This window comes from Dryobates pubescens, chromosome 1 (genome assembly GCF_014839835.1).
Source record: "Dryobates pubescens isolate bDryPub1 chromosome 1, bDryPub1.pri, whole genome shotgun sequence".
NCBI lineage: Eukaryota > Metazoa > Chordata > Aves > Piciformes > Picidae > Dryobates > Dryobates pubescens.
The window spans coordinates 4,108,757-4,126,240 of NC_071612.1; the positions used below are offsets into that span (position 1 = coordinate 4,108,757).

Sequence of the window (17,484 nt, forward strand, 5' to 3'; positions counted from 1 at the left end):
CAATAAACCACAATAAATGCACTCAGCAGGCCTGTGGTCTGCAGGTGAAGATCAGGGTATTTTTGTTCTTTATCATGTGAGAACAAGGTTAGGTTTATCTTCTGCACATTCATAGAATGATTTGGGTTGGAAGGGACCTCTAAAGATTATCTAGTTCCAACTCCTCTGCCATGGGCAGGCACACCTTCCATTAGACCAGATTGCCCAAGGTTCCATCCAACCTGGTCTTGAACTTCTCCAGGGAGGAGCCATCCATGACCTGTTCCAGTGTCTCAGCACCCTCACTGTGAAGAATTTCATTCTAATTTCCAGTCTAAATCTGCTCTCCTCAAGCTTCAATCTGTTCCCTCTAATCACTACATGCCCTTGAGAAAAGTCTCTCCCCTGCTTGCTTGTAGGCATCTTTCAAGTATTGGAAGGCTGTTCTAAGGTTTCCTTAAAGTCATCTTTTCTCCAGGCTGAACAGCTGAAACTCTCTCAAACCATCCCTATAGGGGAGGTGCTCCAGCCCTCTGATTATCTTCATGGCCTTCCCTAGACCTGCTCAGGCAGTTTGCTGTCCCTGTTATGATGGGGGCACCAGAACTGGATGCAGTATTCCAGGTGGGGTTTCACTAGACCCAGAGGGGCAGAATTGCCTCCCTTGTCCTGCTGGTCACACTTCTCTTGATGCAGCCCAGGATCTTGTTGGCTTCTGGACTGCAAGTGACCATTGGCTGCTGATGTTGAGTTTCTGCTTCACACAGTACGCTCTCTTTCCCTCATGAATACACAAACCTGTCTTTTAATTGCAGCGCTTTTCACCTAAACTTCTAAATGCGTCTCTTCCAAAGACGTAAACCAGTTCCTACAGGCTATGATGCTCGTGTTCCTTTTCCTTCATATTTTGAAATCTTTCCTTGCAAGGTGCTTGGGACTTGAAACTTAACTTATTAAATGGAAGGAGAGAGCCCAATGGAATATGCAGTTTTCATATCCTTGCTGTTTGTATGTGCAAGAAGGCGTTTTGTTCTCCTTTTCGGGCAGAATAAAAGGCTTTTCAATAAAGCTGAATTACATTTCCTTGCTCCAGTTTATTGCAGTGGCATGTGTATTTCAGTTGATGTAACTTTATGTACTTGGTGCTAAAGCAATAAGGCAAATATGTATTAGCAGGGGAAAGAAAAAAAAAATGCTGTTTCAGGAGTCAGAAAAATCTCAATTGCTAATTTTAAACTTTCTTCTGTACAGCCAACTATAAATAGGCAATAAAAACATTTTCACTTGCAAATTACACAAATCTAGATTGGGTTACAATTGGATTTATATTTTTTTCCCTTGTGTAGTCAGGTTTTGGTGGCATTTTTACCCAGATTGTTCTCAGAAGTTTCCTGGTAAAGTTCAGTAATGAAGTTGCCCACTTCCTACTGCAATGGTAAGATTTCATATGAAAGAAGATAGAAGTAGGGCATAATAAATACAAGTAAGAAGATCTATACAAGACAAACTCCTGAAAATATTTCATTTTGGTGACCAGTTGAAGGCAGATAAAATTTTGAAACTCTGCTGAATAAGACAACTCACAGATCAATAGATAAAATGTACGAAAAAAATTGGGTTTGCCTTTTTCTCCCAAACAAACAATGGGATGTAGTCATCCCTGGAGGCACTGAATAGCAAGTCCTAGTCTGCCTCATTCCTTCTCAACTCCATCTCCTGTCCTGTTCTTGCCTTCATCCTCTATTTTCAGTTTACATTTTATCTATTAAGACATTTCAGCAGGGTAAGAGCCTCTGCTTTCAAATTGATCTGTGAAAGTAAACACTGTTCTCTGTTATTTACCCACCTTTTACAGTGTTTTATTTACCCTGTCAGCTTTCTGAGAACTTAATGTTCCTTCTCAATGATTTCATGTAATAGCAAATTTTGGTAGAAGATGCAGCACTTCTCCCCAGTGTTATTGCTGTTAGGATACTGCCTTTATTGGGAAAAAAAACCAACAACAAAACCCACCAAAACAAAACCAGACCTTCAAAACCCCAAACAAACAGAAACCCAAAACATTCAGTCCTGTTACTCCACCAGCCAGGACTGATTTTTGACCTTTAGTACTCAATCACTAAGCTGGGAGGAGACCTTCAATATTATCAGGTCCAGCCATTAACCCAGCACTGTCATATCCACCACTATGCTATGTCCCCAAGTGTAACATCTGGACCTATTTTGCACATTTCCAGTGACAGTGCTTCCAACACTTCCCTGCAACTTATTCCAGGTTTCGTTACTCTTTCAGTGAGAACTATTTCCCTAATATTCAATCTAAACCTCCCCTGGTGCAACTTGAGGTTATTTGTTCTTGTCTTGTCACTTTTCATTTGGGAAAGGAGACCAATACCCACCTCACTACAACCTATATTAAGATGTAGAGAGGGAGGAGGTTTCCCCTGAGCCTCCTTTTTTCCAGCCTGAAGAGCCCTAGTTAATTCATAAAATGGGTTGGGTTGGAAAGGAGCTTAGAGATCATCTAGTTCCAACCCCCTGCCATGGACAGGGACACCTTCCACTAGCCCAGGTTGCTCAAGGCTTCATCCAACCTGGCCTTGGACACCTCCAGGGAGGGCAGCTTCCACAACCTCTCTGGGCAACCTGTTCCAGTGCCTCACCACCCTTACTGTAAGCAATCTCTTTCTAATATCCACTCTAAATCTGCCTTCCTCAAGCTTCAGTCTGTTCCCTGAGCTGCTCTTCACAACACTTGTGCTGTAGACTCTTCAGCAGCTTTGTTTCTCTCCTCTGGACCTACTCCAGCATCTCAATGTCCTTCCTGGAGTGAGAGCCCCAAAACCCAGTATTTGAAGTGCAATCTCGTTAGTGCTGCTACAGAAAAGCCTGAAAATCAGAGCAGAATCTCATGTATAAGCGGGGAGCACTTTCCAAGGTCAGAGGCTTAGACTTCTTTGTATATTACTCATAGAGAACTCTATTAATATTTTTCATGGTGATTTTTAATTATATTCAAAGTGACACCAGACAATGTGTAAAGAGAATATACAAGCATATAAATTACTTAACTGATGATATTTCTGCGACTGTGTGATTAGTCTGGTGCTTAAACTGCTCTGGAAGGTAGGATGGAGAGCTTCCTGCTAATTAGTGAAAAATTATTCTTTCATTGTAGTATGGCTCATACTCTTTACCTTCTGATGGATTCTGCATTGCTTCTTGTTTCCCAAAAAACTATTCCCCTGTGAGAGCAGTCTTCATCTGCAATCAGTGAGTAATAACTTCTGCAGTACCATACTGCAACAGATTGAACCGCAGAGCTGCAGTGGGTCCCTGCTGGGTGCCGGCAGGATAAGGAGGATGTGCCTTTCTCGATGCCTTGGCATGTCCCACAGGTCACGTCCCTTCCTGTGGTGCTCTCAGCCCAATCCCATCTTTCCCATGCAGGTTGTTGGACAAGACAAAGACAAGCAAGCTTTTGAAGGTCTGTAATTGCAGTAAATGAGCACGTGTCCTTATAAATGCAGTGACACAATTTCTGTAATCAAATTGCAATAGTTTATCACTGGTTTCTGCCTTGCAGTAGCTGTGATGTAGGAGAGCAGAATTTTGTTTACATTTATTTCATTCCCCCCCCCTTCTTTTGAACTTCAAAATCCAAATGGTGTGTCTGATTTCATTCTAATGTAGAATAGTGTGTGTTCTCTGGGGTCCTGTCAGTTCTTGGTTCTTGCTTTGGTGGCTCAGGGGAATTGTGTTAGGGGAAGCTGATGAATCTACATTGCTTAGAGAAGGAAGGAAAGGATGTTTAGAAGGCCTGGGAAGAATTGCAAGGCATGGTGTTTTCACAGAATCATCACAGAACAACAGGGTTTAGAAGGGACCTCCTGAGATCCAGAAACACTGGAGTGGCTCAGTTGGTAGCACATAAGACCCTTAATGGCAAGGTTTGTGAGTTCAAGCCTGCAGTGGGCAGTAGTAGTGACAGGTTGGACTCGATGATCTTTGAGGTCTCTTCCAACCTTAGTGATACTGAATACTGAATCATCTAGTCCAAGCTCCTGCCAGAGTAGGATCACCTAGATCAGGTTGTCCAGGTGGCTTTCAAAAGTCTCCAGAAAACCAGACTCCACTCTGGGCAGCCTGCAGGCCCTCAGCAAAGAGTTTTCCCTGAAGCTGAAGAGAAATCTCCTGTGTTCTGGTTTGTACCTATTACCCCTTGTCCTATGCCAGGACACTAGTGAAAAAAGCTGAGCCCCACCCTTCAGCTCTTGCTGAGCATTGGGAACATCTCCTCTCAGTCTGCTGCTCTCCAGGCAACACAGCCCCAGCTCTCTTGGCCTTTCTTTGTAAGAGAGGTGCTCCAGTGCCCTCAGCACCCTCTCCCTCCCAGTGAAATCCGCTTGGCTCGGGTTGTACGTGGTCTCCACAACACGTCCAGTGAGAGGATCCAAACTTTGTGCACAGAAACTTAGGCACCGAGATGTGCCTGCACAGAAATTCATTCACAGTTGGAAAGCTGCAAACAGCCCTTTTTAAGAACCTCTCCTGTGAGCTTTGTAGACAGTGACAAGGAATAGTCCAACAGTATCTTATTGTGGCACTGAATGTATTTTTGTAAAACAAAGCACTGCAGCCCCCATCTTGCTCAGTGTTCTGGCTCTAACAGCTGTTGCTGCTCAACATTAAAAAATAGATTTGGGGAATTAGCTACTGTTGGTCAACTGATTACTGCTGTTGTGCTTGATTATAAAGGCAGCCCTATTTTCAAGACTCTTCTAGTATCCTGTACAAGGTTATAACCATAGGGAATTTTTTAATTGCTTGGGTTTATTATGGGGAAAACAAGTGTTTTATTCATGGAAAACCCTTTCTTTGTATAGACCCTCAATCTTAGTTTGTATTGAATGTTCTATTTAGCTCAAGTCAAGGTTTTAATGAGGCCATGCTTTCCTGGATCATGAGTCACCACTTAGGGAAAGTTAATTTAAATTTATGTTAAAATACTGCTGCTCTGTGACTTTTCATTTATGGAGACTCAGGAGCATTTCTTTCCCCTCTTACACAGCTTATAAAGATCCCAGAAGAGCTGAGGCCAGGCAGAGCAGAGAGCTGGCTCAGTACACTGAGGTGCAAAGTGCTTGTCTTCAGCAGAGCTTAGAGACATTACAAGGGATTCTGCCGCAGGGAGATGGTTGAGGGGTTTCCTTTCTGTTTGAAAAGATTTATATCTGGTTTCTGATTAACTCTGTTCCTAGTCTCATTTTACAGTTGGTTAGAGGAGCTCAGCAGGATCCTGATGTTATTTGCATCAGAACCTTCATTTCAGAAGTAGCAGTGGCTTAAAGACCTATTTTTAAGTTATGCTCCTGACTCCTTTCTGGTTGTCAAAATTAGGGTAGTATAAGCCTAGAATAAGAACAAAATTAACTGAATAAGAACAAAATTAACCATGGAATTTGCTTAATTATGTTGTTGCAAATTAGGTCAGTCCTAATTCTGTCATCCTCCCTCGTTTTGAGCAGCCATTTCTTCTGCAACCAGCTGACTGAACTCACTGAACTTGGGTGTCTCCTAAGAGGTCCAATATCAGGGTTTGAGAACTAGAAACTCCTGTATGTTTAGTCTTTTGTGCTTCCTAATATCTGCCTCTCTTTTCTGTCAAAAACAGAGCTTGAAAACTCCAGGACGAAAATGAGAAGTGCGGTATCGGTTCGAGAGGGGCAGGGAGTTGTACTGCTCTGTGGACCACCCCCTCGGGCAGGAGGTAAGAGACCTTCCAAGCTTCATGCTTCAGCCAGACTGTAAAGAGGAATATCTCCTGGAAATGCAATAGAGAGCAAGAGTGAGACCTAGTTCTGGAATAAATACACAGAGAGAGAACCAAAAGAGGGAGAAGTAGTACTTAGGATTTCCTTCTATCTTGGAAAGCCTCTCTAGCTCCTAGTGATTTCTGTGTGCTTAACATGTCTGATATTTTTTGATAGTTTCAGTAATTAATTGTCTTCTGGAGTGAAATTCTGCCCAGTTTCACAATTGCCAAACCTTCTCAACCTGGCTTTCTCTCTGAGTAGACAATTGCAGAGAGCAGATTGTTGTCTTGAATTATTCTAGTATCTACCTGCTTTCTTGTACGCAAGACATTTGATAGTGTAATGTCATGATGCTGATATGATTTAAAACACTGCTGTCTGGAGGGGGGTGAGGAAAATGGGTATATGGTTTCTTGGTGGATCAAAAGTTCTTCATACATTTTATCATTCATTCTGCATCTTGAGTCTGTGACTAATTGCTGTTGAGCCTCAAGCAGTATTTGAAAGTAACTGACTTTTATTTGTTTTTAATTGATATGGAGTCTCGTTATTGAAGGGTTATGATGTCAAACATTAGATTTGATTGCAAAGACAAGGTAATGTAAACTAAACATTCAATACAATAATATAGGTATTGTGGCTTCTTGAATTTGTCAGAGTCCAAGCAGACACAGCCATAAAGTGGCAATTTTACAACTGTCTGAGCTTGCAGAATTTTTTCCTCTGTAAACTGATACATACCCTTAAATCATCTTTATAGCCTTGCAACAGCTTTGTCTTTTCAGCTGCTGAGAAAATGGGTCATTCTTCCAACTATCTGTAAGAATTAGAATGATTAAATTTTGTTTCCACATGCAGTCCAAGGTCTCAATTACCCCAGCCATTCCTACACTCACGTCCCTTGCATGGCAACACACCCAGAGGTGACTGATAAAGTGACTACAACTCTGCCTGGCTCTTGCAATGTTTAAGAGTGAGGTGTTAAACAGGAGGTGAGACCAAACACATTCATGTTGCTGAAAACAGTGGTTCAAATCAACACGTGGAAGAGGTGAGAATTTCCTTTTGCAGTCAGCAGCTGGGATATAATTGATACCCCCCACACTAATTGGGTTGTTCAGGAAAACAAAACAAAACCAAAACAAAAAACCAACCACAATACAAACAAACAAACAAAAAACAACCCAAAAAACAAGGGAGCTGAGGGCTCCCTGAATTATCAAATGGAATTGAGAACTGATACCACAGTTATGTAAAATCCTTGGATGTGTCTGACAGATGGAGGATTAATCGTTGAAAGTTTTGGGGAGACATGGAGCAAGGTGGAAAAATAACCTCCCTCTTCTTTCTTCAACAACATGAACCTACAGCATGGTGGCATTAAGCATACAGTGCCTCTAGAGCTGCTGTGGTTAGATGCAGGTTAGAAAGTCTTAGATAAAATCTCCATCCATTTAGCAGAAATAGGAATAGCAGGGATGGTTTAGGAACAGCTGACATGGCCTGAGGGCTGTTCAGCCCTTTCCAGATCAGTGATCTAATTTTTTTTCCCTTTGATTCTGTATTTGTGGTACTGAGCTATCAAATTATTTCAGACAATACTCATTCTAAAAACCTTCTTAAATGTTTAGTCTTTCCTTTTAGCCCCCCAAATGCTGACCTTTAGTGTTCTGTCATGTTGTGCAATGTCTAAGTTCTTGCAACTTTAATTGCACTTAGTTCTTACATTCTCTGTAAAGAGTCTTCAGGAAGAGACTTGATTAAATTATGATTATTCCTCCATATACAGCATTCCAGTTACAATAGAAACCAATGTTCATCCCAGCTTATAGTATGGAAAAAGAGAAATTGCTCCCCTCCTACAATTTGGCATCCTTTTTCTTTGCTTATCTTAGCCACAGCTATTCATGTAATATGAATATTCCCTTTCAATGGGGAGCAAATTATTCATGCAGTTAATAGTACTTTTGTCCTTTCAAAGTCTGAAGTTCCAGTTTCCTCAGGGTATGGACATCTACCATTTAAACCAACAATGAAACTCCATTTAACTTCATAAACATGAGCTCATGTGCTGAGTTTGTGTTTTAGCTTGCTTTGTGTAATGGATGTTGGTGTATGGGAGGAGGAAGTGGGTGATCAGCATTTCCAGTTGAGGGTGCTCAGATAATTTTTGTATTGCTGTCATTAAACACAACCTCTATCACAAAACACACCGGTATTTTCTTTAGAGTTGCCATGTTTTCCCTTTGGGGCATTCCCTTTTTTAGCAGTATTGTTTGAGATTTACTGAATGGGAGATTCCATTGATGTGTGGAGGCTGGGGCTGTGAGGATAGACTGAGACAGCTGGGGCTGTTGAGCCTAGAGAAGAGAAGACTCCAGGGGGACCTTAGAGCTGCCTTCCAATACCAGAGGGGATCCCAAAGGGAGGCTGGAGAGGGATGTTTCATAAGGCTGTCTAGTGACAGGACAAGGGCGAATGGTTTTAATAAGCTGAGGGAGAAAATGTTTAGAGTGGATCTTGGGAAGCTCTTCAGTATGAGGGTAGTGAGACTCTGGAATGGGCTGCTCAGGGAGCTTATGGATGTCCCTTCCCTGGGGGTGTTCAAGGCCAGGTTGGATGAGACCTCAAACAGCCGAGTTTGGTTGAGAGGCATCGCTACCCATAGCAAGGAGGTTGGAGTAGGTGGTCTTTAAGGTCCCTTCCAAACTGAGCCATTCTATGATGACTTCCTCCCCAAATATTGTACTAATTCAGCTGGGTTTTATGCTCAATAATATAAGATGTATTATAATTGAGCAGTGATTTTGGGGTAATTAAGATGGTCATCTGTCATCGTTCTGTGTGACCATACTTCTGCATAAAATTCTAATTCAGTTACAAGGCAATCTGTTTAACTACCCTGTGTTCCCCACAAATCAGTAAATCATCTCACCCACAGACTCAGAAGATAAAATGGTGTCTACAATTGATTCATGTAGATCTCCTGCTATCTTTTTCAATTGTTAGGACCATTAAATTCTGCTGAACTCTCTGCAGCTATTTTTTACTGTGATACTGTTGTGTCTTAGCTGGTTTTGAAGAGCTGTCAATATAACAAAACATCTCACCAAACAAAACTTAATATTGGATACACTTAATGTGTAGCTGGTTAAAAAAAACATTCATGCAAGGCTAATTTCTTCCCATTCTGCCAAGAATGGAAGAGGCTAGGCATATGGAGATCTAAAAATGATTTTTCTCTGCTATTGATTTTGTTCCAATGTCAGTGACTGAGGAGCAACAAAGTCCCAAGGAAAGCAAATCCAGAAGTTCCTTTAGGGGTTTCACCTACTGTTAATACTGAAGGTGTAGCTTGATTATCATGTAGCTTGTCTTCAGCCATTTCTGTTTGCTGGATACTGTGGTTGATATTTGTTTAGTGCAGTCAGTTCTACTCATCTGACATCGATTTTGGATTTGTGAGGTATACTCTGCTCTTCAGGAGAGGAGGGAGCAATGAGGCATGGTCCTTTTCTGTTGTGGTGATTTCAGTGCTGCTTTATATAGGGAGAAAAAGGTACTTTATAATGGTAGGTGAATGTTTGCTTGGTGGTCATTCAGGTCGTTCAGAGCTACAGGCTGGGGTCAGAGTGGCTGGAGAGCAGTCAGGCAGAGAGGGACCTGGGGGTGCTGGTTGACAGTAGACTGAACATGAGCCTGCAGTGTGCCCAGGCAGCTAAGAGGGCCAATGGCATCCTGGCCTGCATCAGGAACAGTGTGGCCAGCAGGAGCAGGGAGATCATTCTGCCCCTGTACACTGCACTGGTTAGGCCGCACCTCGAGTCCTGTGTCCAGTTCTGGGCCCCTCAGTTTAGGAAGGAGGTTGACTTGCTGGAACGAGTCCAGAGAAGAGCAACAAAGTTGGTGAGGGGTTTGGAACACAGCCCTGTGAGGAGAGGCTGAGGGAGCTGGGGTTGCTTAGCCTGGAGAAGAGGAGACTCAGGGGTGACCTTATTACTCTCTACAACTACCTGAAGGGAGGGTGTAGACAGACAGATGTTGGTCTCTTCTCCCAGGCGGCCAGTACCAGAACAAGAGGACACAGTCTCAGGCTGCGCCAGGGGAGGTTCAGGCTAGATGTTAGGGAAAAGTTCTATACAGAAAGAGTGATTGCCCATTGGAATGGGCTGCCTGGGGAGGTGGTGGAGTCGCCATCACTGGAGGTTTTCAGGAGAAGACTTGATGGGGTGCTTGGTGCCATGGGTTAGATGTTTGGGTGGTGTTGGATTGGTTGATGGGTTGGACACGATGATCTTGAAGGTCTCTTCCAACCTGGCTTTTTCTATGTATTCTATTCTATGTATTCTATGCATTTTAAAGAATTCAGGCTTGCCTGGAAAAATAAGGAATTAGCATACTGTGGGTGCAGATACTCCCTGTAATCTTGTTACTGTGTGGAATATGACCATAACCCACAAGAACTTCAGTAAATGGCAAGAACATTGTGGAGCTGACAATCTGTTGCTTGGAAATTGCAAGGAAGTTCCATTTGTCATATATTCATAATTAGCCTTGTGTTATATGTGTTCTTGTTTCATGCAGTATGACAAAAACATTTCTCCATCTATAAACCAGCAAGAATATGTCCTCTGTCTTACTGTTGTGCCCTGAAAAACATGGACTATTAATCAATACATAGGAGTCCATTTGATAGGGAGGGATCAATTTGGCTTACAGCATATTGTTTTAAAGTTGTGACATGCTGATGCAAAATGATATTAGACAATGAAAAAATAGATCCCAATTTATTGCTGACTGTTTGCTGTGACAGATCATTCAGTGAATAATGTCATGTCTCTTGCAAATGAGCGTTTAGACTTGCAGATTTGTGCTCATGTCTCTTGCACTGCCATTTGGAGACCTGCGAGTTTTAGCAGGACCATGCTTCATGAATAACATGGTATGGAAAGTATCTCATATGCCAGGGATAGTTTGATGCTTTGATTATTTCTTTTCTGCAGCTCTTGAATATCAACATGCTATTTATTTATTTATTTATTTTAGGGAACTGCAAATTGAATTGATTTTTACTTGCTTGGCCTTGGAATCATTTCAGACCCTTAAAACAAAGCAAAATCAAACTGATAGGACTCCAGAATTCGTTTTCTTTTCTGCTGCCCCTCAGAGTGTTTTCAGGAGGTGGAAAGCATCCTGGATTTGCACCTCTCTTTGCTTCTGTTACATATCGTGGATGACACTTCTCTGGGCATGAGGAATAAATCATGCTTGCAGGAGGCAGGTTATGAGGTTTTTGCCCAAAAATGCATTCTAAGGAGAATAGTGTGTGGAATATTGTAAGAGCAGTGGCCTTATAAATGCTTCCGCAGTGTTCTCGAGCTGTTCTCAATCTGCCAAAGAGAAATGGTATTTTTATTTAAAAATATATCTTGCAATAGCCCTGCTGGTGTCTCATCATCATCATCTGCACAAATTTCAGCTGACAGTCTGAAATCAAATGGTACCCAAGAGACACTTACATTTGTCCATATGAGGGACAATAACACACATTCACAGCTGGATTTCTCAATGATTTCGATCTGTCAGAGCATTATTTTCACCACCAGTAACAAACCAACGCTTCAGAGACACTTTTGCTGCTCTGCACTTTGTCAAATGCAGTCTTTCCAGAGCACTTTTGTGATAAACCTGTGTTCCAGGCTGAAGGGCATCAGGCCAAGTATATGTTTGTTTTCTTCATTTATTTATTCGTGCAATGTCTACAGCTACTTACAGTACCTGATTTGAAGCTGGCATGGAAGTGTGTAAGTGGCCTAAGAAACTTTTAGCAGAAGATGGATTATTCCAGTTTGGGAAAGGGCAAGCTGGACAAGCATGGTATAATTCCCAATTCTAGCAATGTGCCTTCTTGTGGCCAGGAAGGTCAGCAGTATGTTGGCATGCATTAAGTGCGTCCAGCAGGTCAAGGGAGGTTCTCCCCTTCTACTCTGCCCTGATGAGACCACATCTCAAGTATTGTGTCTAATTCTGGGCTCCTCAGTTCAAGAGGGACAGGGATATGCTAGAGAGAGTCCACTGAGGGGCTATGAGAATAATGAAAGGACTGGAACATCTGCCTGATGAGGAAAAGTTGAGAGGCCTGGGGCTGTTTAGTCTGTAAAAGAGCAAGCTTGAGAGAAAATCTTACTAATGTTTTAAGTATCTGAAGTGTGATTGTCAAGAAGAACGTGCCAGTCTCTTTTCAATGGTGTCCTGTGATAGCACAAGGGGCAATGGATACAAACTACAACATAAGAAGTGCAACCCCAACATGAGAAAAGGCTTTTTACTGTAAGGGTGAAGGAGCACTGGAACAGGCTGCTCAGAGAAGTTGCAGAGTTTCCTCTCTGGAGACTTTCAAAACTCATCTGAATGCATTCCTCTGTGACCTGCCCAAGGTGATCCTGCTTTGGCAGGACGGTTTGAACTCAATCTTCAGAGCTCCCTTCCAACCCCTAACATTCTACAATTGTGTGATTCCTACAAAACTCTTTTGTTCACTTCATGTTTCATTATGCACATTCCAACCCAATGCAATCCGTGAATCTGTGACACTGAAGTTGTGAATGAGTATTTGATCTTCACAGAATGTTAGGGGTTGGAAGGGAGCTCAGAAAATCATCCAGCCCAACAACCCTCCCAAAGCAGGAGCACGTAGGGCAGGCCACACAAGAACACATCCAGGTTGGCCCTGCTGTAAGTCTTACTTTAAGACTTGTATGTAGATCGTGAAGGATATAGCTGTATAGCCAGGTAATCAGAAGAGCATAAAGCCTGGAAACAGGAATACTAGTTCTTTTGAGTTTTGTACTACATCTTGAATAGTCATTGCAAAATGATTATGGGAATATTGCAGCTTTTTATCTTGTTTTGTTTTTTAAGGAAAAATTCTAGCCTTCAGTCTTTTCTATGTATTTCTGTATTTGACAAGTAGCATAAAAACCAAAATAAAATCCTTAACTGTCAGTATTTTAGAGATCAATTATTGTTTTCCATAGTGGGAATTGAGAGCATGTCAGAACCTGTAGTCTGTGCAGTGAGAGGTACGATTTCACTTACAGCCTAAGGAGGACTTTTGCATAAGAGTGGCTGGCTGCAGTGCATTTGGTTTCCACTGAAGATTTACTAGGAGTTGGTTACTTAAAGCAGTAGCATGAGGAGCAATGAGTAAAGCAGATTTTTGTGGGAATAATACTGCATAAGTTTAATCAGCAAAATAGACATGGGCACTCCAGAAGACCTCAAAAGTCTATGGGATGTACACTTTATTGCTGATACCTGCTCTCATTGGCTCTATTTCCTGAACCTGAAAACCTGAGAGGCAGCAACATGGGATGAGAATCTCTTGATGGCAGATATGTCTCCTGGTGGGGGAGTATTTGTTGGAAAAAGGGGAAGATGGAAAGAAAGAGGTGGAAATAGATTAGGAAGAACCAAATTGCAAGCAAGAAGTTCAGACCAAGGCCCTTTGCTTAGCTGTTCCCAGGTCTCTCAAGCATGCCTTGGGTAAAGAAAAGAAAATTGGAGAAAATAACTGGATTTGGCCCTCTCTCAAGATTATTTTTATCCCTAAATTGTTGCTGAAGGGTTTTTCTCCTCCAGCTATTTATTATCTTCTCCACTAAAATATTTGAGCTTTTCTTTGGAAGCAGGATAATTGATTAGGAAGAGGCAGGAGGGAGATAGCTGCAGTTCCAGCACACAGTCATAGCTGATCATTACACTCTTAATCGGAGTACTGCAAGTAATTCTTGTTTTTCACAGGGGTTTACCAAGTCCCTTCTCCTAAATGAGTGCAAGACTACCAAATGAAATTTGTCACTGATTACTACTTGCACCTATAAACATTAGTAAATTCCTTTGAAAACTTACTCTTGGGTATTCCCATTAGTTTCCTTGAACTTATCTCCTTAATACTTAACATCCAGAAGAAATCAGATGTGTTTTAGTTGAGCAATAAACTAAACTATCATCTTTCTCTCCTCAAAATTATTATAGGCATGAAGCAATTTAAAACACTTTCAACTCATGAGAAAGCACAACAGAGTTGTTGGAAATGCTCTGAGCAATTAAATGTAAAGTTCTAGGGAGGTGATTAAAAGAACAATTTGTCATTTGAAATGGATGTGGCTAATGGGTATGTATTTAAATACTGCTTCCTAAAGCAGTTTCTTACTCTTCTGCATACTTCCAGAGGAGGAATAATGTGATCAGAGCCTGGACACTTTGAATAGCACAGATAGTCTGAAACAATTAGTTTGGAAATGTGAGAAAAAGAAACTAATCCATCATCTGGAGAGGAAGCAAAATTGGGTCTTTATTCCTCACTGGAACCCCAATGGAGAAATGCAGTTTGTTAGACTCACCTATTAACATCAGGACTCCCTTGGAGTACCGAGGAACATTTAACCCTCCAGTTAAGGAGCAACTTGATATTGTGAGGTCATGTTTGGTTTGAAACTTGACACTAATGATCAAATCCCATGTGTGACAGGGGAGAGGGGAGGGACAAAAAGCAAACAGATTAAGCAAGGCCACATTGACAAGCTGCTTTTCCAGTCTGGGGATGCGCTCACTGTGAGTGAGGCCAGGTTAGATGAGGTCCTGAGCAACCTGGTGTAGTGGAGCGTGTCTCTGCTCATGTCAGAGGGGGGTGGAACTAGATGGTCTTTTAAGGTCCCTTCCAACCCAAGCCATTCTGAGTCAGGGACGTGGGGGGGGGGCTGGGAAGTTTGATGGTATTAATAAAGAACTAATACTGCCAGTCTTGAATATTTGTGTTTCCCAAGGGTGAGCTTAAGACTGTTCCTGTTTAATTGCAATGGTGTGCTTTGCTTTTGGCACTGCTCTGAAAGACTTAGAAAAGTCTGAGTGTAGAAACAGACAGGCCTTCAGTGGGCCATTTAACATGGCTGGAGCTTTGTCACCTCAGGCAGAAGGTAGCCAGCTTGTTTGTGTGATTCCTACTTTACCAGTGTATGGCTGTGGTAAGGGGGGGAGGCAGGAGGAAAAAAAAAAACCAATCCAGTTCATGGTATATCGATGTTCCAGGAATTGCATCTGTTTTTACATCACACTGGCTCACTTCAGAATCAGCAAATGAGTGGATCCCTTACCATATTCCATTTAAAAAATGAAAATGAGGTGTTAGCCTGAAGTAGGAACCTTGCAGTTTCAGCTAAAAACATTTCAATATTCTCATTAAATGTGTAGATTGAAATTGCAAGATATTGCCTAGGCCCCTCTCACTGCTCTCATTGTTTGGGGTTATTCTATACACAGAAGTTGCATGCCTAATTACCTGCACAGCGTGCTGAAAATTGATCTTTTCTATTTTATCTACAAAATAATTCAACTTTCATGCCAAAAAGATTAATGGTCTGCATTAGTTTCAAATCAGGGTGTTTCCATTGTACTCTGGAATAAAATGAATTTCTCAGCAGATGTTCCTCACTTTTTGTTTTTATAGCTGGACTCTGGTTCCCATTGTCCTGTTTGTCTTGTGTGGACAAAGCTATCTTCAGCCAAAAGAAGAGTGTTATACTGGGGAATTCAGGGCAAATCTCAGAACCATTTATAAACCTCCAAACAAATTTTCCTCAAGTCTGGAAAATGATCCAGCTATTTAAATTTGAAGGAGAATAGTTTTAGATTGGATCTTAGGAAGGAATTCTTCACTATGAGGCTGGAGATGTTCGGGGCCAGGCTGGTTGGGGCCTTGAGTACCCTGGTCTAGTTGAGAGGTGTCTCTGCCCTTGGCAGGGAGGTTGGATTAGATGATCTCTAAGGTCTCTTCCAGTCTGGGCCATTCTGTGATTTTTATGATTCTATTTTAATGTGATACTCACTGTGTCACTTTACTCCTGGTAGCCACAATTCAATCCCTGTATGTAGAAAGCATCAACAAAAAGTCAACTGCCAACATCCAGATTATAGCTGGGCTGTGCCCTGAAGTGTGCCTGCAGCTTTTGGTGAAAAGCTAAAGACTTTTGCATTGTTTTCTGAAGCTTTCAACACAGGAAGGACGTGGACCTCACAGAGGAGGGCCATGAGGATAATGAAGCGGCTGGAGCACCTCCTCTGTGGGGACAGGCTAAAGGAGCTGGGGTTGTTCAGCCTGGAGAAGGCTCCAGGGAAGCCTATTATGGCCATCCAGTAGCTGAAGTGGTCATGCAGGATGGCTGCAGAGAGACTGTTTCCAAAGACCTGCAGTGTTAGGACAAGGGACAATGGTTCGAAATTACAGGAGACTTTGATTGTTGTTAGGATCAAGTTCTTTACCATGAGGGTTGTGGATCGCTGGAACAGATTGCCCAGGGAGGTAGCTGAGGCCCCACCCCTGAAGGTCAGGCTCAACAATGCTCTGAGCAACCTAATCTAGTGGAGGATGTCCCTGCAGACTGCAGGGGGGTTGGACTAGATGACCTTTGGAGGTCCCTTCCAACCCAAACCATTCTGTGATTCAGTGATTGCTGGTATAGCTACTTGCCTGCAAATAACTCAGGATGCCCCTGAGAAATACTGAGTTTTGGTTTTTTCCATCTGAACACACTCTGGGACAGTTTTTCAGTTTCTGGGCACTTACTGTGATCGAGAATATGCCCTAAAACCCTGTAATGCTGGACAATTTATTTCTAATAAAATTTTAAAGAGGTTTTTTATTGTCAAAACTGTATCTCTTTTGACAGTGGCACCTAAAGAGGTTATAGTCTCCAGTTACACATTTATTAGGAGATCCCACATTGGAGTACATAAACACCTTGTCTTATGCCTAGAGTGGGTAAGTTTTTCATTTGTAGAACAACCTTTAATGTTTGCCCAAATCTTGAGAAAGATGTGATTTATTTTATGGCAGAGATAAAATATTACCTCTTTTTTTTTTTTGGCTGAAGTCCAGGCACCAAGAGTAGCTTTGCAGCTGGCTTGCCAAAGGAAGAATGGACTTTTTCTGGTGGTGAACTAAGTGGTCTAAGGTAGCTAATAATGAAAGAAATTTAGTTAGTGAGTTAATGGTAGTGTGTGTAAGATAAAATGTATTACACCTCCAAGGGCACTCGCATCCATGAGTGGGCTGCATCAAAAGAGGCATGGCCAGCAGGTCGAGAGGTGATTCTGCTGCTCTGTTCTGGTGAGACCTTACCTGGAGTACTGTATCCAGCTATGGAGCCTTCAACACAAGAGAGACAGGGACCTGCTGAAGTGGGTCCAGAGGAGGGCCACAAAGCTGATCAGAGGGATGCTGGAGCACCTTTCCTATGAAGACAGGATGAAAGAATGGAGGCTTTTCAGCCTGGAGGAAAGAAGGCTCCAGGGAGGCCTTAGAGATCCATTTCAATTGTGGAAGGGGACCAACGGGAAAGCTGGGGAAGGACTCTTTAGCAGGGCTTGTAACAATAAGATGAGGGGCAGTGGTTTGATGCTGCAGAAGGGGAGATTTAAGTTGGACATCAGGAGGGAGTTCTTTATGATGAGTGGTAAAATACTGGAACAGGCTGCTCAGGGACGTGTTTGAGGCCCCATCCCATGAGACACTGAAGATCAGACTCAGTATGGCCATGGGCAGCCTGATCTAGCTGGAGGTGTTGCTGTTGACTGCAGGGGGGTTGGACAAGGTGACCTGTGAGGGTCCCTTCCAACCTGATGCAATCTG

At 42.4% G+C, this 17,484-nt stretch overlaps 1 protein-coding gene across 1 annotated transcript in view; it reads left to right on the forward strand.

Annotated features, from left to right (window-relative positions):
- The window catches only part of LOC104305110 (contactin-3), a 134,252-nt gene that overhangs the window by 63,792 nt on the left and 52,976 nt on the right, over nucleotides 1–17,484 (forward strand). The window contains exon 3 of the mRNA XM_054180035.1: nucleotides 5,654–5,749. Coding sequence (XP_054036010.1) covers nucleotides 5,654–5,749 — 96 coding nt within the window. The remainder of the gene's footprint in view (nucleotides 1–5,653; nucleotides 5,750–17,484) is intronic.